General features: G+C 40.1%; 4 protein-coding genes across 6 annotated transcripts; 2 read left to right on the top strand and 2 right to left on the bottom strand.

The window, feature by feature from the left end:
- Positions 1-2085: 2085 nt before the first annotated feature.
- On the top strand, positions 2086-7542 carry tmpob (thymopoietin b). The gene is made up of 6 exons (XM_055039735.1): positions 2086-2703; positions 2843-2960; positions 4026-4181; positions 4323-4432; positions 4519-4619; positions 5414-7542. Exons 1-6 carry the CDS (start codon positions 2470-2472, stop codon positions 5802-5804), a joined length of 1110 nt encoding a protein of 369 aa, XP_054895710.1. The 5' UTR covers positions 2086-2469; the 3' UTR covers positions 5805-7542.
- A 1570-nt stretch (positions 7543-9112) lies between these two features.
- Positions 9113-15909, top strand: ldhbb (lactate dehydrogenase Bb). Of its 3 annotated transcripts, none has more exons than XM_055039642.1 (8): positions 9113-9238; positions 11774-11910; positions 12935-13052; positions 13565-13738; positions 13836-14009; positions 14100-14217; positions 14828-14951; positions 15495-15909. In XM_055039642.1, exons 2-8 carry the CDS (start codon positions 11782-11784, stop codon positions 15660-15662), a joined length of 1005 nt encoding a protein of 334 aa, XP_054895617.1. In that variant the 5' UTR covers positions 9113-9238; positions 11774-11781; the 3' UTR covers positions 15663-15909. The 3 variants fall into 3 exon arrangements, with proteins under 3 accessions (XP_054895617.1, XP_054895611.1, XP_054895606.1); XM_055039636.1 differs by lacking the exon at positions 9113-9238 and adding an exon at positions 11193-11464 and having other exon boundaries at positions 13565-13692; positions 13793-14009; XM_055039631.1 differs by lacking the exon at positions 9113-9238 and adding an exon at positions 11199-11464.
- A 145-nt stretch (positions 15910-16054) lies between these two features.
- Positions 16055-18217, bottom strand: LOC129366061 (spexin prohormone 1-like). The gene is made up of 6 exons (XM_055039651.1): positions 18067-18217; positions 17500-17571; positions 17348-17393; positions 17178-17237; positions 16607-16684; positions 16055-16537 (listed from the first exon to the last, which is right to left on the bottom strand). The coding sequence occupies exons 1-6, from the start codon at positions 18145-18147 to the stop codon at positions 16491-16493; spliced, it is 384 nt and encodes a 127-aa protein (XP_054895626.1). The 5' UTR covers positions 18148-18217; the 3' UTR covers positions 16055-16490.
- A 1569-nt stretch (positions 18218-19786) lies between these two features.
- Positions 19787-21767, bottom strand: golt1bb (golgi transport 1Bb). The gene is made up of 5 exons (XM_055033331.1): positions 21606-21767; positions 21193-21284; positions 20588-20766; positions 20423-20504; positions 19787-20339 (listed from the first exon to the last, which is right to left on the bottom strand). The coding sequence occupies exons 1-5, from the start codon at positions 21628-21630 to the stop codon at positions 20301-20303; spliced, it is 417 nt and encodes a 138-aa protein (XP_054889306.1). The 5' UTR covers positions 21631-21767; the 3' UTR covers positions 19787-20300.
- Between the last annotated feature and the right edge of the window lie 324 nt (positions 21768-22091).

Below are 22091 nucleotides of genomic sequence, written 5' to 3'. Positions count from 1 at the left end.
CAGAAATGTAAGTAAGTAAGTGTGTGTCCTTAAAGTAGAGTTTAGATTGTCAACAGATGAAAATATACTGCGTTAGCATTTCTACATGGCTGTTCAGAGGCCAGGAGACACAAATCCCTACTCTGTTGAAATACACTGGCCCTGCGGCCCACATCCCACCCTCATTTTTGTTCAGGAAACTGCAAAGAAGCTAAACTTAATTGGTTTGGCATTTAGCTTTAGAATCATTTGGCGATACGAGATTGTGGTGACAGATTAGTCGAGACAAACAAAAAAGTTATGGTGGTGCATGATTATGCAAAATTTTGGGATTATTTAAATCAGTATGGTGTAAATTTGGAAACAAAAAATAAATCTGGACTGAGCAGCAGATGAGCAGCCATAGAAGAGCCATATTGTGTTATACACATGGGTGATATAAACAGTGTAGTGCAAACCAATGCTTTGTTGCGTCAGTGGAATTCAATCAGATATTCCCTGGATGGGAAGGGCTGACTTTTCCAACACTTCTGTTGTTGGCTTCTCTCATTGGAAACCCCATTTCTGAACTTGGGTTCAGAGATGGTCGTGAATCCATGGAGTCTGTGTTCAACATATTTCTCAACAATCAAAAATCCTCTATTAGAACATTTCCGATGGATGCTGGCCTTCACTTGACATGCACCATCGTTTCCAAATACCACACAGCATTTCATAATTAATTTTCCTATTTGGCTTTATGTGACTGCTGACTATTTTTTTTATTTCCAAATCAATTAGGAAAGTCTGTCTGTGACCAGTTGTTTCATTTGTTCATCGGGTTCAGTAAAGAATGATTTGTCAAGAAATGCTGTCAAATATTCTCTCTGGTTGACATCAGGTGGGGCGGTCCGTTTTAGATGATCTCATTCTGAAAATATGAATGTTGACGATTAAATAGTAGGCTTTGATAATTTCTCAGAGGCCATGACTGTTATGCTTTTAGAGTCTCTCTGTATGATTCTTGGCCACGGCCTTGTTTTCTGTGTAAATTACACACAAAGAAAGCTTAAGAGGTGTTTCTCAAGGACTCAACAGTTTTTATGCTTTCACTCCACTGGCAAATCTGCTGTGGAAAAGTTGAACTGTACTTGAAAAGCTGTGTTCTCTGTGGTTTGGGAGCTGAGGCGGGCATCGATCGCTCGAGTCCTGCAGCAGCATCCCAGAAAGTCCCCCAGAGGAGCAAGTAAGAAGGACAGGTGGGGAACCACTTCAATGTCACTTGCAAGCAATGCCCTCTAGGGCTAGTGGTGTTAAGAGACCCTTTCAAGACGGCTGGAACATATGTTCAAACAATGCCATATCCTTCTAGATAGGTCTCGTATTGAAACGAATGTGCTTTCGATCTATTCGGTTTGAGAAAATCCTGGAAAGATGTCCACATTCCAGGTCTCCTAAAAGCCAGCTTTATAATTCCTTTGAAGAATACCCTGTGAAGGGTCAGAGGTTAGTTGAAAAAATGTATCTCTTTTTTGTTCCTTTAATTCCAGGACTCTGCTTTTTTTAAGTTCAATGAAAGTGAACAGAAACGTTACAACGTTATTTTATTTTGCGTATTGACTTACAAAAAAAATCCCTCTTTATAATTCAGAAGTACATGGATACGCTGCCCCCTTGTGGTACATGAGGGATGGTTAAATCTAAACCGCTTAATATTTGCATTATGTAATGTTGTTATTATTAAAATTGGCTGATTATAGGCTGGGAAGCTGAAAAATCCTTGCTATAAGACGGCTAAAATTAGTTGGAAACGAATAAACTCATTAAATGGTCGGTGCTATTAAGTTAAAAGAAAATTTATTTACATTAATAACTTAAACTATCTTTCTAAGCTTTCCATGGTATCAAACCCCACATAGCACGTATATTCAAACCTAACATTACATTTAGTCGCCAGTATTGACGCAAAGCTATCGAGTATAACACAAACACAGACGGATAGTCCGGTTCCTTTGTGGCGGCTTCTTGCCACAGTGCCATTCATAGCGGGCCAATCAAATCAAAGCTCACAGCAGCGTGTCGTCCAATAGCGACACGGTTTCTTGTGTGGCCCTATTGCAGCCGCGGACAGACAGAAGCAAGTGGACCGGTTGGAAGCTAAGCTAACTATTTCAATTGAAAGCCCGTTAATGCCGGATTTTGAGTGGGTTTCTGTCCCAGTATAAGCGTAGATCCGTTTCCAAAAATTCCAAGCTACATGGGAGTATTTTTGTTCCTAGGCTAACAAGCAGAAGAGGACGTTTATTTTGATAAAGCGCTTTGGCGGTGCTAGTTGAGCAGGCAGCGGGTAGGCGCCACTTCTGTTTGACAACAGCGCTATTCGCTCACGTTTCTGCTGTTGTTGTTTTTGGAGCAGCTTACTGGAGTAGATAATTCCTCTCAGCTGCGAGCAGGAAAGGAAGAGACCTCGTTCTGAAGCGGTTCCAAGGCTACCCCTAAATATAAGTTAGTATGGCAGAATTTCTCGAAGATCCGTCGGTTCTCACGAAAGACAAGCTAAAGAACGAGCTCACGGCGCACAATGTCCCGCTTCCGAGCGGAGACCAGAAGAAGGAGGTTTATGTGCAGCTCTACCTAAAGAACTTGACCATACAGAACAACAAGAAGAGTCCTCCTTTAGACACGTTCTCCAGCGACGAAGAGCTGCCCACCCCGGTTGTTTCCAACAGGAGCCGCTCTGGAAGAGTGAGTTTGATTGTGAGGCTGTCTGCAAGGGCTGTCGTCTGATTTTTAAAAGTTGCGCTTTTGTTTGTGTTAGCTCCTTCCTGGCAATCCCCGTTGCTCTGATTGAAATGCTGCTCTTTGTGGATTCTTTTCTAACCAGAAAGCAACGAAAAAGACGGATAAGCCGCGCACAGAGGAGGTGGAGGTGACGGAGCTCACGGATGAAGATTTGAAACAACAGCTGGCAAAGCATGGCGTGGACACTGGACCTATTGTTGGTGAGTTTCCTCAGGTCCACGCACGTGTTGTCAAAATGTAAACTCTCCCTTTTGAATGTTTAATCGGGTTCATTTCTGAAGAACAAATCTGTTAGCATGCACATTGTACGTTATTTTAAATTAAATGAATTAATTTCACTTAAATGAGCCATAAAGCAGGTGAATAAATTCCAAAATTAAACCCTTGCAAGCTTCAGAACTTAAAATATGTTGTAGTATGTAAAATAAAGCTTGTTTATTTTACATATTTCATGTAAAATTGTACCTATTTTAGGTCAAATAGTCGTTTTTTTAACCTTAACGATCTGCATGGTTAGGGTTAGAGCTGTAGTGTGACTTAAGTTTAGGATTAGGAATGTATGTGTAAAGTTTACTAATTGAGTTTTAAAATGGAATGGAAGTCAATAAAAAGTACTACAACAAATAGAAATCCATCTGTCCACTTTTAAATTTAAAGACTTAAATTTAAAACAATGTAAAAGTCTTTAGAAGGATGTCAAGAGGTCTTTCAGGAATAAAAAAATCGATAAATGTACCAGTAGAGTTAAAATTATTTAATAAATAAAATAGGGTAATACAACTAAAATATAGGTGTAAAAAATACAAAACGCGTCAGTCATAATATCGTGTTAAGTTACAGTAATTTTGTGATAAGCTTCACTAAAATGATGCATAAAAATGTGATCTGTGTAAAATGAAAGCTGTTTACAATTGAAAAAATGTCCTTAGTTTGTCTTTAGAAATTTGAATAAAGTTGTCTCAATCTAACGGTTCTGGTTCAATAATAGAAGATTGTAAAAGCTATTTTACAATCCTACTATTGTCACATAAAATAGCTGTCTGCACTTCTTGCGTCTTTACAGTCAACCTGGATAGAGTTAATGACAGATACGTCTTCAAATTCTGTATTCAAATCTGACAGAAAATGAAAAAGAAACTGAAATTCAAAAGAATAGTGATGACGGATCAGCCGGTTTTGACGAAACACACTTGCAGCTGAAGCAGAACATCATGCGTCATTCCAATTGTCCGCTTTGGAGAAAAAGCATTTCTCCGTCTTCTCAGCTTCGACCCGTAAGGTGTACGAGAAGAAGCTGCAGAAGCTTCTGGATGAGCATGCGGCTGAACCTGCAGCTCCTACAGACGTCACAACTCTCCCCAAAGCAGACAGCAACCAGAACGGCAACACAAACTCTGACCACTACAGTGACAAAGAAGATGGTGAGCACTGATCACTTCCTTTGCAATATACATATGTATAGATATGAATAGGTTTGTTGGGGCAAAATAGCCAGTAGCACACATTTAGTAGTCTTTTATAGACCTTTTAATAAGTGTGTGGTTTGTTTCCTTCTTATTCAGAAGAGATCATTCCCCCTGAACCAGAACCGGTTCCGGTGGTTGACAAGCCTGTAAGGAGCAGAGGAAAAACTCCTGTCACAGTCAGAACCAGCAGCAGACGACAAACCAAGGCGAATTGCGCTTTTCCATTTAGCTAATGTGAATGGTCGCATGTTGGTGTGAGTTTGTTTGAGAATGTTTGATGCTACACCTGCAGGTTGTGGAAGAGGTCATCACTGAAGAGACTCCAAAGAAAGCCAGCAAGAGTGTGGTTGAAGATATCCTTGCCAATGAAATAAACACACCCACAGGCATCAGGTAACTACTGAGGTTACGTTTTATGTTATAGGTTTACTTTTGCTGTTCAGTTTCAGTTATATTTGTACAGCGTCGTCTCAAGACACTTTACCAATTCTATCACACATGCATTCCAGTTCATCCTAGTTGTGAAACTGTGCAGGAAATTCAGCTATTCATTCAAAGTAGTTGAAAAAGTTTTGAACCAAGGAAACCCAGCAGATTACAGTGAGCCGGTGATTTTCAGCTTTCAGTCCTCATGGACAAGCACGTGGCGACAATCGCTTGCGTTGTCTTTGACTTTATAGCAGTCCCTCATGCCGAGCACGTAGCAACAGCGGAAAGGAGAAAATTCCACTTTAACAGGAAGAAATGTGCAGCAGAACCAGAACCTGGCTGAGTACAACTGGGGACTTAAGAAGACAGAAAGAAATGGATGAACTGATGATGTAGGAGAACTTTCCATGTCCATGAAGATAAAAAGTAAATAGGAGGAGAGGAGAACAATTAGTTGATAGCAGTGTTATCTCAGCTGTTGCTCCTCTCCAGGAAGGAATCACAGCCAAACATAACGCCAGACCAGACGTAGCGTCTATGGAAAGAAAGACAACTAAGAGAAAACATAAAGTTAACTGTTGAAACAACAGCAAATTATGCAAATTGGAGAGTAGTAGTAGAAGTTCTGAAAACGTGGTCAGTAGTCTCAGAGCTGTCAGTTGCAGGTCACTCATCTTTTTTTGCCATTAAACCAACCAATTAGTATTTCAATTAATCAGATAATTAAAGGTTTTTTGGTGTATTTATTTTGGCTGCAGTGCAACCTGCAGGCGTCCAATCAGAGGGGCAGCCGGTCGGCCATTAAAACCCAGCGATTACTGGCTGGACGAGTCCCGTGTGCAGCGCACTGTTCTCACAGAGAGCCGCAGCTACACCGAGATGTATTCTCAACCAATCGGCTCCGCCTCCTCCAGCAAAGCTCCGCCCAGACGAGGTTTCCTCTCCCTGCTGATCAAACTCCTGCTCCTCGTTGTGGTGGTTGGTTCTCTATACTATGCGTACCAGAACCTCAGTTCGGATCAGATTGACGTCCTGAAAGGCCTCCTAGACGCCGTCGTCGTCCCGGTCCAAAGTGCTGTAGAGACAGCAGCCAACTACCTTGGCATCGGCGGCAGCACCGCCGCCGCCATCAGCAGCCCCGACAACTAAAGGACCGTCAGCAGCTCGCCACCATGCCCGGATCACCTCCCTTGCCACAGCGCGCCACAACTCCGCCAGCAGGCCACGCCTCCTTTTCCCATCACGTTTGGACAAAAAGGCAAAGTTTTAATTGGAACGACAGACTTCATTTTACCAGACTCTCAACTTTTCTCCCGCCACAGCAGGGAGGACGGTTCCTCAAAACAGTAGCTTCTGAATAACGCTGTTGCACAACAGTCAGAAGAGACGACTTAAATGTTTATTTTAATCTGTGAATCGTTTGTGTCTTTGTGTGCATCTAACCCGTATATGTGGAAACGAGTGTGGAGCGGAGCGGCCAGTTTTATCCGTGCATGATTGTAGGTTTTTTGTTTGTTTTTGTTTTGTTTGGGTTTTTTTTTTTTTTTTCCTTTGACTGTCATACTGTAGTTTTGATCCGACGCGTTGTGCCAGGTGTTTTTCTGACTGCGAAGTGCCTGGACACTTGTTAGCACTTAGTGCCCCTCCCCTTCTTTTATTACTTTCACTCCTCTTTTTCTTTTTTTTTGTTTTCCACACACAAAGCAGCGCTTCTATTGATACCATATTGTTCTCATGTTTCTGTACGAATTAAAACAGAATTGGCTTTGTAGCAGTAGAGGTGTAGATAGTTATTTTTATGTCTGTGGTGCTCAGGTTGGTTCATTTCAGACGTTTTGTTGTGGTGGTGGGAGGAGGAGAGACAGGCGGTGCCAGCAGGTCACCAAATAAGTAAAATCAGCCGGTTAATGTTTTCCTGTCTTTTCCAGGGGCTTTCAGTCGTGATGAGTAAAATCTAAACTCTATTGGAATCATGATTAACTGACTATGAACTGAATACTTTTTTTTTATTAGCATTGTGAATTTACAAAGAGAAAATCCAAATTTAGTGTATTTTTTATTTGTATTAACTGCCATATATTTGACTCAAAGGAGAACTCCAAAATGTCATTCTCATATTCCATCCTTACCTATAAGCCCATATGAGTTTATATCCGCCGAATCGTGTTCTCAGTTACGTCTCTTTTTATTTTAACCATTGTTTATGAGATTTTTGATCCTTCAGTCCATTATACAGGGCTGGCTGTTGCAGTGCACCCACATAGCCCGCCTCAAACGGCCGCAAAGACGACGCCTGGAGGACGGTTTAACCCAGACTTAAATTAGTCAGTGCTAAACTAAAAGCAAGGTTAAAAGCTTGGACTTTGGTTCGTTTTCTCAACAGAAGTGAGGACTCGTTCACTTTGAGGCGACGTTTGGAGTGGCACAGATTTTTGCAGGGGTTTTGTTTCTATTTTGATATTTTTCTAAAGTGGCATGCTTTTTATAGACATTTTAAGGTAACGATTTCAAGCAATATGTTAGCGACACGAGTGAAACTGTACAGTAAATCTGAACCTTGCTAAATTACAACAAATGATTCATCTTCAGGCAGCTCTCCAACAATGGACACCAACGACTGGGGTTATGTGGGTAAGGATTTTTAATCTTGTTTATTTATGATGATGTAGGCTGTGTGTCAAAAAAATAAATTCGGTTGTCACCACATTTTCTTTTTGTCCACTTTCAGCTTTTTATCAATGTAAAGTCCTTGCTTATACAGTTTTTTTTGTGTGTGTGTCAAATACAGTCTTTGATAATATGGACTTTGCTGTCTGTTTCTTTGGATAAGTATGGTGAAATGTTCAATAGCCTTATAATGCTGAATAAATGCAGTAGTTTTCCCATTGTTTTTTTATTTTATTTTTATTGACTTGCCACGTTTTGTCTTTGATTTACCTATCGGCAAATAGAGTTAGACGTAGTAACCACGCTGAAAGATAATCCATATAGAGCCGGTCTACTTTAGGTGGAACACGACCAACAATCCTTATGCTGGCTCCAAAATGCCAAGAAAGTAAAATAGAAAATTTTAAGAAACTGTTAGAAACACAACGAAGGACTCAAAATGCACAAGCTATTTTAAAGACCCAATATTTAGTCTATGAAACCAGTTCAAGAAAAGTGTTTAGATGCCACAAAAGTAGTAAAACAACAAGATACCGGAAGTTAACTTCAACATTGTTTCATTACTGGTTGGTCCAAAAGTTAATAGCGCTTTTTACTGTTCAAGAAGGCTAAAGGGTAACGCTGTGCATCTAACATCTCGAATGTCTTACAATATGAGGGTGAAAAAGCAGTATGTATGTAAAAGTGAGTTTTTGTAGTGGGACATGTGGACCAGAGATGCTTCATCTTGTAGTGCTGAATCAGTCTTGTGGCTGTGAAATCCTCCACGGATGTCAGCTACCAATATTGGCTGAAGTTCAAAGCTCAAACGAGACATAATGTCTACAATAAGCTGACTTTGGTTACAAGTACGCTACATTAATCATTTGTCTACAAGCTCTCTTGTGATCCCTGGCTGTTAAGATTTTTTTCATATGCAAATAAAAATGTCTAAGTACACCTCCCTAAAATGATTAGAATCTTTTTATGTGAACCATCTGGCTTGTAAATGCTGATAAAATCGGACCTGTGTTACAAACACAAAACTGGAATTGTGGGTTTGTAAATGAATTTCCTGAAAGTTTGCGTCAGTGAACCGTCAGTCTGTGCCACTGTTTTACATTGTAACCACAAGATCCGATGTAAAGCTTACTTTCCCAACCAGAGGAATTATTCTTATTATATATTTTTTTTCTATTTTCCAAACCTGTGCATCCACTATTAAGGCTCAACATCGCACAAATAAACAAAAAAGGCAACAGGTCCTCAATCTCCCCCAGAGGAAGTGACTCACAGTTAAGTTATGGAGTGAACATGACAAGCATCCACAAGTCATCAGTCATCAATGGTTGAACTGCAGAGAAGGAGAAGTCGTTCACTATTGTCTGAGTTCACCTTGTGAAGGCTCTCTTTTAGGGGCAATGAGGACAATTTGCACCCATAGTAACTAAGACACATTATAATAAAATTGAAAGTAGGGAGTTAAAAGTTTTCACTATGTCCAAAACCTCTGCTGCAAAGCAAATATCTGAATGGGAGATAAAGTAAAGAAACATTGTTTCCGTGCGTCTGGATGTTTATCTCTGCTCTCTTCAACTCCTTCAAGCAGAGCAAGCGGTAACAGTAACCCCAAAAATCGTGAAAAAATAAATGTACAATAATGTTTTTGACTGACCAAGAGTTGCCAATCACTTGTGATAACTGTTGTGAATTGTTTACATTTTCGACCTTGTTTCTTTGAAGTGTTTTTGGAGGAAGGACTCTGTGCATGTCGGTCTGTGTAGCCGAGGCGACCCGCTGGAGACAGAGAGGCTTAGTGAAATAAATCCAGGAGGTCGACAGCAGACGGGTAGAGCGGCACGTCTGCAGCGGATCCTCTGGTTCTGGAGAAAAGGCGAGCAGCTTCAGCTAACATACACAGTATCTCAAGGCAAAAGGTAAAAAATTATTATTTTCATGCTAAAGTGACTTGAACAATCCAGTCAACAACTGTAGCCTGATATTATTTGCTGCTTTTTATTTATTTGAAAGCAGAAAAAGATGGACTCTTTGATCTAGAAAGGCAACTTAAGTCCATTTGGACAATATTTCATGATGTCCATTTGGACATCATGAGGTTTTCAGGTAGTATTCATGTGTAGTTTTACTTCGCATAATTCCTTATCTGCAAAATGTCTTAATAGGTCCAAAAGTAGTGAAGAATGTTCTAAAAAAAATGCATTAAATTCTTAAAACAGCAGTTCAACACAATTTTGCATTATGATTCAGAATTTCTTTGCTTTCTGCCTTTAGTTTTACATCATTTGTAAGAAGATGCCTGCAGTATGTTTATTTTTTTTTCCATGCATGGTCTTTCAAGTTAATATATGAATATACCTAGTTAGCATTTCAAATCACATTTCCTCCATCACCACTGTATGACTGACCTTACACGTTTATGAGACAAATGTCTGATATTGTTGTAAATGAAAGCATGCTTTTATTGTGAAGACACAGAACTGCTGTCCCTTCTTCCTGACCTTGGTGCTAAGCCATGTAAATACCTCCTCATGTTTATATGCTTGGAGTGCACAGCACTCTTCCTAGGTGATCCAGTGTCACTCAGTTATATTGAATGGACAAATTCACATTTTTTACAGTAAGCGGTCAGAAACATCTGTCTGCGTTTAAAGATTTAACCAGATATTTGTATATAAAAGCATAATTTTTCTCTCAGTCTGACATAAAATCAGACTAAACTCTTCCTGTTGGTAGAGGTGTTATTACTGCCTAAATTAGGTTTGTCTGTTGATAGTTTTTAATATCACTTCTCCGAGGTCAATAAGCTTACTAGTTTTAATTGCTATGATTCATATGGGTTTACTCCTTTGCCAACTGGAAAAATTATTGTAACGTCAAAAATTATTTCAAATTATTTCTGACATTAAAAATTGACAAAAACAAAACATGAAAAACTAATCATTTAAAATAATGATCTCAAAGCTGCTGTTAAACTGTTAGAAAACTGTTGCTTTCTGCCACAGTTTTTTCTTCCACTGAACCTTCCATTTTAAAGCTTGGATACATCATTCTGTGAACAAAAATGTTGTAACTAGACCACTTACAAGCATCAACATAACCATTCTGAATGAAAAATAATGTTTTTATTAGTTATCAAATGGTTTGAAAGTAAAATTAGTGTTTTTATTTTGTTGTCAGTCCTTTCAAAGCTGGACTCCTGTTTATTTTTTCAGTTTTTCCTTCCACTCAACTTACCATGAATATGCAAAAGTTTAAAATTCTTTGTTTTAAGCTGTAAGCTATAATTATTGAAATTGCATTAAGATGTGAAATGTGTCACTCTGTAGATTTGCATGTAGAATTTTGCATGTAGAATTTTTGCCATTTTTCAGATTTATGTGCATAAAAGTTGCATTATTGAACTAAACTATGAATTCCTGAATAAAGCTGGCAGTGGGAAGTGTCAGCTACCTCTTTACCCCTTTGTGAGGTGGAATAAATTGTATGCGGCTAGTGGGTCAAAGTTCACCCATTAGCCATGAAACACAAAACTGTTAAATCCTACACTGCGCTGAACTGCAAGGGCCGCCTGACACCTGGTGGCTTTAATTCAGATTCTCATTTTCATACTATGTGTTAGACAATCAAAACTAAAACTATGTATATCTTTAAGAGCCAATGATGCAGGTAAATGTATTCCATAAATAAATGTTCTTAATGTACAAATTTCATTTAAAGCAAACAGGAAGAAGTTTCACTTCATGAGAGTATCACTCGAGGGAAGGTTGAGGTTCTTGGGTAGTGCAGGTGCAGCAGATGGAAGCAGTGTTAAGGGATTACAGTAACTCCTTTAGCAGTGTGCAGTCAGTGAGATTATAGTGTCCCGTCCTCCATGAGGGGAGGATGGCTCAGGGAGAGGAGGAGAGAGGAGATCTGTGCAGCTCGCAGCTCCTCCATCCGGTCCTGAGTCACATGTCCTCATCGCTGCTACCGCTGCTGCTACTGCTACTGCAGTCCAGATTTCCTGGACTGCACAGCCACCACTGTGGGAAGTGTCGTTGATGCAGCTCTAAGGGAAGTACACCTTAGGTATCCCCACCAGTCTGCCATGCTGATTACATGGTGGTATTTATACCTAGCAGCTCGGAGCGTCGCCGAACAAAGCAAGTATTGCTGCTCTTTCTGTGTCTGACTGTGTGTCGTTTCAAGGTGAACTCTGCTGACAAATCATGTGTGGGCCAGAGCTCAGGAAGTGTGGTTTCTAGTGGCGGATTAGGGGATTTGGATAAACAAAAAGAAAGGGGGAAATGATGCCGTGATAACTGCCACGTTTAATTCTTGATCCTGCTGCACTTTGACAGGCCGCAGTATTTATGAAGTGTAGACATGCGGGGCAGCTCGCAGAGCACGTTGCGTCTCTTCGAACGTTTGGCTATTGTTTGACCGTAAAATGTTTCATTAACACGTTTCAGCACTGAGGATGGCTTCAGTCCTGCAAAAGCTGATCACCCCACTGTTCACCGGTACTCCCGAGCCCCCCAGGAACAAAGTGACAGTCGTGGGTGTGGGTCAGGTCGGCATGGCCTGTGCTGTCAGTATCCTGCTGAGGGTAAGATTCCCACTGTTTCTGCCTTTCGCACAACATTCCTTCCCCACCTGCTTCGGCCAGGATAATTCCCTGGATTCTCCTGGATTGACAACAGATTACTGATCTCTTGGCCTCTGATCTTGATCTTATCCCCTCTGTTTCCAATTGTCATGAAAGGAGGTGGCTCACACGCACTTTCTACTCACACGCACTTTCTACCATGTCAGACTGTTTTTGCAATGTCTAAAATAGGACAGTTACATCCTATATATAGCGGGTAGAGCAATAACTGTGACCCCGAAATGAAATGTTTCAATATAATTGATTTCTCATGATAGTTTTGGAAGCTGAGTCTGAGGAAGCTTTGTCTAAAGCATCTAGATTCAAGGAAGTAGTTGAGTATTATATTTCTATTATCAAAAAATGCAGTGGTTTACCAAAGGATTCAAGCATGATTGAATCAAGCTTAATAAATCTCTCTCTGTCGCTCCACTTCCTTTCTCACTTTATTTCTAGCCTCTGACGGATTTTCTTCCAGAATTGCCCTCTATGTAGCTGCTCCTATCATCCCCTCAGTTTTGGTTATAATTTGGAGAAAAAGCATCTCCTCAGCATGACAGTTACACCACCATGCTTCACAGTGAACATGGTACATTCTGTGTTGTACCAGTTATAGCATAAAATAATGTAATTTTTCATCCAGGTTTTCTTTGGTTTTCTTTAAATACTAGCTTTCTTTATGTTACTCTTAAGTGGAGACTTAGAGTTTTGTTGGCTGTACTGAGTGTTTTAATTTGAGCTTTCAGAATAATGAGGGTCAAATACAAGTGCACAATACACTTCTGTTCCTGTTCCAAGTTATGCACTATTTTCTGTTTTTCTATCATAAAATCCAAATAAAACACGATGAACTTTGTGGCTGGAATGTGACAAAACCTGCGAGGGATACAGCATGAACAGTTGCATGTTGCTATCTATTCATGCTACAGGAGAACACTAAGTGTTGGAGCTTTGAAATAAATTGCTTGAACGCGGTGTGTCGCAGGAGCTGGCTGATGAGCTGGCCCTGGTGGATGTGGTGGAGGACAAGCTGAAGGGAGAGATGATGGACCTGCAGCACGGCAGCCTTTTCCTCAAGACCCCCAAAATAGTCGCAGACAAAGGTAAAGCTATTTTTCAAAACAGTTAGAAGATGTTCAACTTGCTGCTGCTGCTGATGTTGATGATGGTGACGGTTATTCTTAGCAATGAATTATTTCACATTAGTTGTGGGCACATACAAGTCAGCCTCCTACCTCTTGCACAAACTCTCCCCACCTTCACTTCAGTATTAAACTCGGTTTTAAACTGGGAAAAGGAGATCCTCAGGGATGTGTGCTCAGTCCTTTGCTCTTCACTCTGTTGACAGCAACATTTAGCCCAAAGCAGCTCATTAGGTTTGTTGATCATTTCCACAAGACTCATTAAGACAATTAAACATTTGAACAGTGGAGAGAGAGAGGTGAAGCAGTTACTGAACAGACGTGAGAAGTCACTGTTTGTTTTGTAACGTCAACAAGACTGCACTTCAGAGAAATTGCCACCTATTGTTTGTCTAAATGTAGACTGGCATCAAACTGCAAAGTTTTGTTTTTTTTTTCATCACAACTTATTGACTGCCCTTTTTTCTTTTCAGATTACTCAGTTACAGCAAACTCTCGCATCGTTGTCGTCACAGCCGGAGTCCGTCAGCAGGAGGGGGAGAGTAGGCTGAACCTCGTACAGAGAAACGTCAACATATTCAAGCACATCATCCCTCAGATTGTACGATACAGCCCCGACTGCATCATCATTGTTGTTTCCAACCCGGGCATGTCCAACCCTTCCTTTATATGAAACACTGCTTTTCCTCTTCCACATAAAGATTGCAATATTTATTTTAAATACCGCTGAAATGGTTTTAACAGTCGACGTTCTGACCTACGTGACCTGGAAACTGAGCGGCCTTCCGAAGCACCGCGTCATCGGCAGCGGCACCAACTTGGACTCGGCCCGCTTCCGCTTCCTGATGGCGGACAAGCTTGGTATCCACTCCAGTAGCTTCAACGGGTGGATCCTGGGAGAACACGGAGACACCAGTGGTGAGGAATTGGTTTGCTTTCACTTAGATACTGTACGTGTTGGCACTTTGAACTCGCTGCCTCGTAACCACCTCACAATGTGCATGATAGTGCCTGTATGGAGCGGGACGAATGTGGCCGGAGTCAACCTGCAGACACTGAACCCCAACATCGGCACAGACTTTGATGAAGAGAACTGGAAAGAAACTCATAAGATGGTGGTGGATAGGTAAGCGTCAGGTCAAATTGGGGAGTCTCTACCTTTTTTCTAGAGGCCCTTTGTTATGGTCGCTCCATCTGTCATTTGGTTTTACATTAAGATATTCTTAAGAGTAACATATTGTTCTGATGATTCACACAGGAGGGGGATAAATACAAATGTGTAGAGATTTTAGTCCATTACCTTATTTAGTTGTCGAAATGTGGCTGTTTTCTTTCTCAGTCTTACATAAAGACACATCTGAATCGCCAGAGTGCCATGTTCTCCCATCTTTCCAGTTTTTAAGAATACGCCTGTATTCCCCTGAAAAACAGAAAGTGTTATAATTTATTAAAGGATTGTAGACACAATCATGGCAGCAGTCATTTTGAGAGCATTAATATTTGTGTCATTGTTGCTTTTTAGCTGTTTAATCTTTGGGGCAACACCCAGAACCCAGAAATTGCCGCTTATGGAACCATTTTCTCTGTTTCACACTAAAAATGTGCTTTACATGGAGTTTGTTTTATAATTGGACATTCACTTTAGCTAAATTTAAAGTCTCAGCAGATTTAGGTCCAGCCATTATTTAGTGAAATCTTTAATTGCGTGTAAAGTTGTGTATTTCTGTGTCTTTAAGCGCGTATGAGGTGATCAAGCTGAAGGGTTACACCAACTGGGCCATCGGTCTGAGTGTGGCCGACTTGACCGAGAGCCTCATGAGGAACATGAACAGAATCCATCCGGTCTCCACCATGGTGCAGGTAAAGGATATATGCAGTCATTCTATCTATCTATCTATCTATCTATCTATCTATCTATCTATCTATCTATCTATCTATCTATCTATCTATCTATCTATCTATCTATCTATCTATCTATCTATCTATCTATCTATCTATCTATCTATCTATCTATCTATCTATCTATCTATCTATCTATCTATTTATCTATCTATCTATCTATCTATCTATCTATCTATCTATCTATCTATCTATCTATCTATCTATCTATCTATCTATCTATCTATCTATCTGTCTATCTGTCTATCTGTCTATCTGTCTTGTCTGTTTATTAATCCACCTATTAATCTAATCTATTTAGCTACCTAGTATTCTTATTTTGTGGTTGTAAAGTAAAACTTTTCTTTCATGTTCAAGTGATGTGAAAGCACCATATTAATCTGAATGTTTTTATTTTTTTGTTTTTGATTGATTGATTTTTCTAATTCTGAACATCACTGCAAGTGGATGGAGTCAGGAGTCCTTGCGACTTGGTTTTTGGCTTTAAAGTTTCTGCCTTCGCAGGGCATGTACGGGATCAGCGACGAGGTGTACCTGAGTCTGCCCTGCGTGCTGAACAGCGGCGGTGTGGCCAGTGTGGTCAACATGACCCTGACAGATGAAGAGGTGGCCCAGCTGCAGGCCAGCGCCAACACGCTGTGGGACATCCAGAGGGACCTGCGGGACATCTAACCCACCACGAGGGGGCGATGCAGAGACATCTCCTCGGTTGCTCTTCACTCTGCAGTCACTGAAAACCATTCAGTTCCACTCGCTGCGCCTCACTCACTGCTTTCCTGTAGATCCGTATCATATTTAGCCATAGGTGTCATTTTGAGCATTGTTAAATGTTCGTGCGGAGATCGAAGGTGGTAAAAACGCAGGGAAATGTTTTGACACACAAAGTGTTGCTTTGATACAAAATAAAGGTTTACTGGGGCGTGGCTTCACTTATTCACTGGCACACATTAAATATACTCTGTTATGGTCATAGTGCTGCAGAAACACATCACTGTGTCTTAATGTGAGCTAAAAGCATCATGTCTGACCCCCACATGGCACCTTCAGTGATGACAGGGTGGTGATGTTCGACTGCAAGCTGGTCTCAGCGTCCTAACAGCTGACGGCTTTAACTGACAGGATAGGAATGAAGGAAGGAAACAAAAAAGGAAGGAAGGACATGACATGAAAAGAATAAAGTTTGAAAAGCTAAATTTGTTTCAAATGTTCCTTTCCCAACTTAACCATAGCAAGAGCATCCTGAAAACTATTTCTAAACCTTTACAATAGGAACCCATTTGCTTAAAAAGCACAATGAAAGAGGAAACGAACTAAATGTTCTGCCAGCAAAACACATCACAGCACATGAGAATTTAGTCAGTCATAACCAGTTTACATTTTTAGAAGAATGAAGTTTATTTAAGAGTTCCTTGCTGCAGATTATCCAGTCATACCAACAACGACATTTTAGAGTTCAAATATCCAACAGCAGGTACGACGACCGGATCGGGCGAAAAGCAATCAGGGATGTTTCCAGCTCGAGTCTCGGTAAACATGTCCGCCCCCACCTGAAGAAGGACGAAGAGATTTTAACCTCTACGCAGGTCATAGGGCATGTAAATGAAGCGCAGGTTCACCTTCTTCTGCGGCTTGTTGCAGGAGCTCGATGGAAGCTGAAGACAATCCCAGCCCATCGTTGATCTGACTGAAGTTCACTTAAGAGGAACAAAACAGAAACGTTTGGAAAATTTGAAAAATCTTGAGCACAATAAATCGATGTTTTTCGATGCCCCTCTGGCCTTGGACGCATAATTTTTTTTTTTTTATGCACGAGTTTAGAAGTTTTGAAACATATTGATGAATCAAAACATTTATTAATGTATTTGTATTAGTATGTGAACTTGGTATGACCTTTGAGTCATACCAAGATCACATATTTCAATCAAGATTTTCAGTAATTTAACATTTCAAAGAGGTTAAAGGAGCCTGTTCTAACACACATCGAGTGCATTTGCAGCACTTGGAAATATGAATTTAAAGATCTCATTTTTTTATGATTATAAATTTAGCTTGGTTTCCAAACTAAATTTCAAGTAACGCGCCATACACACTGCCCTCCTGAAATACTTGCTTTTGGTGTCAGCGTAGAAATTGCAAGATTAACGGCGTAAAGAAAAAGATGAATGAATAAATAAATGTGAGACACACCTAATTGTGAAGCTTCCCCTTCGTCTCTGCTGCTGCGCTCCAGGGTTGAGCGGTGTCCCTCTGCAACGTGTCAACATTTTTTCCTCAGCCACAAAACAGCTTCAAACCGGCAACATTTCTCTCTCTCTTTTTTTTTTTTTTTTTTTTTCTGCTATAAATGTTTGCCTTACGTGCGCCTTTAAGATACAATATTGCCTGAGGAGTCCAGTTTCTCCTCTGGAAGAAAAAAAAAATCAAATAATTCAAAGATTTGATTTGATTTGATTTGCAATATTATGTCTAGACATAAAAATACCTCTATCAAAAATCAGCCTGTACTTACATAAGGAGAGGAGCAGCACTGAGAAACCAACGACATCACAAGGAAAGTGACCTTTAGAGACATTTTTGAAGCCTGCAAAGGAAAATAACTTATTGACCAGCAAACTGTCAGCTCCGCATCTGCAAATTGTTCCTCATATTTCTAATGCTGTACATGGTGTCTCTTACTTATGTGGTAACATGTGCACTGCGTACATCCTGTTACCAATTACCCCCAATGTTTTGCCAGAATTATGTAATTGACATAGCAGACTCTTAAGTGGAGTATCACGTTTCCTAACACTCAGTTAGCAAAGACACATAAATGGTCAATCTGAAAGTTATAAATCTTGTCATAAGATGGCATTAAATGGAAGCAAAGTTAAACCACTGGTAGATAGATGGCAGCATGAACACTGCTGCTTAAAATCTGACTTTGGAATTTCAGACATGTGAATAAATATTTAAAACATTTTGAAAGACGAGCATCCGACTCCATGCAATAAATTTGAATTCCATCCAAATGTACACCCTATGATATCACCAATGATAGCCATTTGTTGCAATAACAATAATAAGGCATTCTTACTGTTCTTGAGTTTTTTGTTCTGCAGGCTGTAGCTTGTGTAAGCGTTTGAATCGACGTTTCCTTCTGCCTTTCAAGACGCATATTAAGTAAACCAGCTCGTTATGTGACATCAGCGATGAGGCTGACAGGTAATTTAACGACGTCACACCTAACACTCCGGCTGGGATGGAGTGGAAGGTGCTGCTGAGGCTGTCTCTTCTTGTTACTAACATGCGCTGGGGAGAAGTTTGAACTTTGAGGCCTCCAATCAACAGAGGATCTGGTCGCACGACACGGAGTTTGACTTATGAATGAGCCGCATGAGATGACGGCGTGATCTCAGCATAGAGGGGGTGAAAGACCCCACCACCAGGAGGCCTGAAGCTGTAAATCAGTGTGAGCTTAATTTCATTAGAGCTGCACATTCAGGTTCAGAGACATGTCTTTGTACTTTTGCAGAAGATTTATTGTGTTCCCACAGGAGACTCCCCAACACTCAACATCAGAGTTCATATTTTAATACAGCCGGCTGGTCGCCCCAGAAATCAACTGCTATGTATTGAAAGATCCGTTCTGTAACATTCAGAAAGGATTGTTGAGTTCATATTGAGTTCATGTTGAGTTCATACTGGGACTACTGGGAGTAGTCCCAGCTGCTCAAGTGCACTGATGTTCGTTTTTATCAGAGACTTAAAGTGAAATCAGCGGAAAAAATGTCAACAGTCAATCAGTCCAAAGTCACACATTTGATCTGGGAATGAAAGAATAAATGTGTTTTATTCTTTTCTTTTTGCATACTTTTAAATATGTCAATCTGAAACATTAGTGTATTAATACAGCTTCTGTAATAAAATAAAAAATAATTTACTGTTAGAATTATTTTCACTCTGCTGTCAGTAGCAAAGTTGACATACTGTAATTATTTTTTTTTTCTGGAAAAAAGTAAGTAAAACATGTAGTTTAAAGTTTGACAATGACAATGGCACTCACTTATAAATAATACATACAAAAATAAAAACAAGATTTTTGTTTCTTGTCTTGAAACGTTAAATGTACATTAAATTATGGGAACATGTAAATATGTTCTTTAATAAAACGCCATCCAGAGGTGAACAGTAACATTTCCAAGGTGGAGTTTGTTCCATTCAATTTTGCCTCCTTGCCGAGAAAGTAAGATTTTATTTCTGACGTCCGAAACTTTTAAAAAGTTGTTTAACCGACCGAATAACTCAAACATTGTTTAATTCCATTATCCAATAAAAGCTATACAATTTTTTTTATTGCATCAGGGAATTTTCACAACTGTTAACATGAAAAATCTACTTGTGACAAATTATTAAATTCGCTCAAAGAAGTGGGTGCAGCTTCTTTTAATTGGCACCTTAAATATTTACTTCTGTGCACTGACCTTGTTTACAGTAATGTATTGGTGACTGCAGTTGTGTGGTGATTCACTTAACTGCAAATACTGAAGGATTTTACACTGGAGTTGAATCACATAAAAGCCAGTACAGCAGATATCTAAATGTTGACTGTGTTGCAGTTCTTTTGTTTTACGTTGTGTTAATACCATGATATTATAAAACTAAGATATTTCAGTTTGTCACATGGTCAAAACCTCAACCTGAACAGTGCTTAATGTACTTCAATTTAAAAAAAAATTAAAATACAGGGAAATTTCAGGGAACATAAAACTCATCTGTCATTTAGGAAAAAAAACAAACAAAAAAAAAAACATACACATTTTAAAAAAGGACTATTTATTCCAGGTATACATTTAGAAAAATTACTGTAAAAATTACAGTACAAACATCTCAAAACATCTTTTTACAGAAACGCACTTTTCTGTAACAATTACAACCATCTTTTTCATTCACAATCCATTATCAATAATCCATTTACATGTCATATAGGATTGCTTCCAGGCACTGACTTTCCTCTGAGATAGTCCAGTGTTGCCAAGTGTTTAGTCCATAAATATTCCAAGAAATGGTACAAAGAGTTAGAAAAAAAAGAAAAAAAAGACAACAAAGGCAAACATTTGCGCTGTTGTTCAGTCTCAGTCGGATAGTCCTGGTGTCCAGACGAGGGGAACGGAGGCTGTCAGAGGAATGTTTACAGACACATTTGTGTGTTTTCTGCACAAAAACGTGTGAATGAACTTTTCTGGAGCGGCGAGGACTGGAACGTAGAGTCACGATGAAAATCCATGATAAATAGTGGAAAAAGTCCCCCGCTGCGTCAACAGCACAATGTTATACCATAGCGTTGCTCTCGCCGATTTTGTCCACCAACTGAAAGACAACAAGCAATAAAATGACAGCTGAAAATCTCCACCAGCCTCGAGTCGTACCAGTTTCTCCCATGTGACACTTACCGGCCTAATTCCTGGTAAACTGAGCAAAGAGCCGAGGACAGGCACTCGCCTGATGAATCCGACCGCCACCGGGAAGAATCCCCTGCAAACGCGAAGCACGGGCAACGTTGAGCCGCGGAAAGGTTGTGTGCGAGCGCGAGGCGTTTTATCGCCCTCTGACCTGACCTGAACAAGAGGAAGAAACCGTAGATTTCCAGGACGACGCCGATGATCGGCCAGCCGGTCAGGACCACAAAAATGCCTCCCAGGAAGAAGCTGGTGGCTTTCGCTTTGTGTCTCTGGAAGAAGAACCTGAAGGTGCGCTCGAGGCCGATGACAAACGAAAGGCCTGCCACGAAGAGAATCTGCATGCAGATGCGAAACATTAGAAGGTTTAGAGGTACCGTACAGTGGTGCGTTTCTTTTTTTCTTATAAAAAAGAAAAAAAAAAAGGAGGAAGACGCTGTCCGTTTCCTCATATCGTGCTGAAAACATGCTCACTCAGACATTTGTTGTTGAAAACATTTTTTTTTCATGCTGTAGTCAATTTGCCAGAAGGAAATGCTAAATAAATTGGCAATCTAAAGCAAATTTGATTGATTTCACAGAAAATTCTGCAAAGCAGCAACTCAAATGCTCCAAAATGCTTCTGCCTATGCAACTAGTCTGCTGCAAGATGTAGCCTCCTACTGAGAGCTTTACTCCTGTGATGTCACTGACCAAAGCAACCAAACAGCATGAAAACTTTGAATATTGTGCAGTGGGTCTGGAAGTGTGTTTGAAGAACTCACATTTCCTATCGCCAACAGAGCTTTATCAAAAAACAGCATCATCCCAAAGAAGAGGAAAAACACGCCAAAGCCCGTCAGCCCCATCCCAATTTCTGCGGAGTTTAGGGAACAAGAGACTTGATCAGGATCAATCACTGCTGTTCACATGTGGGCAATAAAAGGAAGAGTGCGCCATGAAAACAGTTAGAATATAAGCATAAAGGAGGGCGTGGGTTTGATGAAGTAGCTGCTGATTTAAATGTTTGCACTTTCCCACATAATACAGTAAATTGTAAATGTCTAAATAAGAAATAAACCCTCCACAGTGACGTAATGATGCTCTCAACCAATCGTTTTTTTCGCTCTTAGCCTCGTACATTTGGCTAAACCCGGACAGTTACCGACAAAGAACGGCAAAGAAACACAACTCTTACTTTGTGAATCCGTGAGTGAAATCATTTTGAAAGCTTCCGGAGATTTAACCAAACCAAACGACGACCGCTGCTCCTAAAATCTGTCACTGTTAAAGACCAGAAGCTAATTCAATTGTCGCTACGACGGCTGCAGTGCCACAAACACGGGCAAAGCCAGCGGTATGTTACGCCACCACGTCAAATGGAGCCACGTACGCACTGACGCAATGTAACAGAGATCGTCTATATTGACATCACACACAAACATCAGACTCTTGAGCTTCTTTTGGGATTATAAGAGAACTTTTAATCAATTTGTAATTCTTGACAGATCTTCAAGTAAATAAAAAACGACAATAAACGAGAAATGTTCCTAATGAAAGATGAAAGAATATGTTGTTAGAATAGAATAGAATTATACTTTATTGTCCCACAGTGAGGAAATTCAGGTGCAGCAGGTTCACACAAAGATTTGCTTATTTAACTTGAATATGTATAAATTATAAA

The sequence above is a fragment of the Poeciliopsis prolifica genome, unplaced genomic scaffold (assembly GCF_027474105.1).
Source record: "Poeciliopsis prolifica strain line A6 unplaced genomic scaffold, Auburn_PproV2 SCAFFOLD001, whole genome shotgun sequence".
NCBI classification, from domain to species: domain Eukaryota; kingdom Metazoa; phylum Chordata; class Actinopteri; order Cyprinodontiformes; family Poeciliidae; genus Poeciliopsis; species Poeciliopsis prolifica.
The sequence above is the reverse complement of the archived record's forward strand: the minus strand, read 5'-3'. Positions and strand labels throughout refer to the sequence as shown.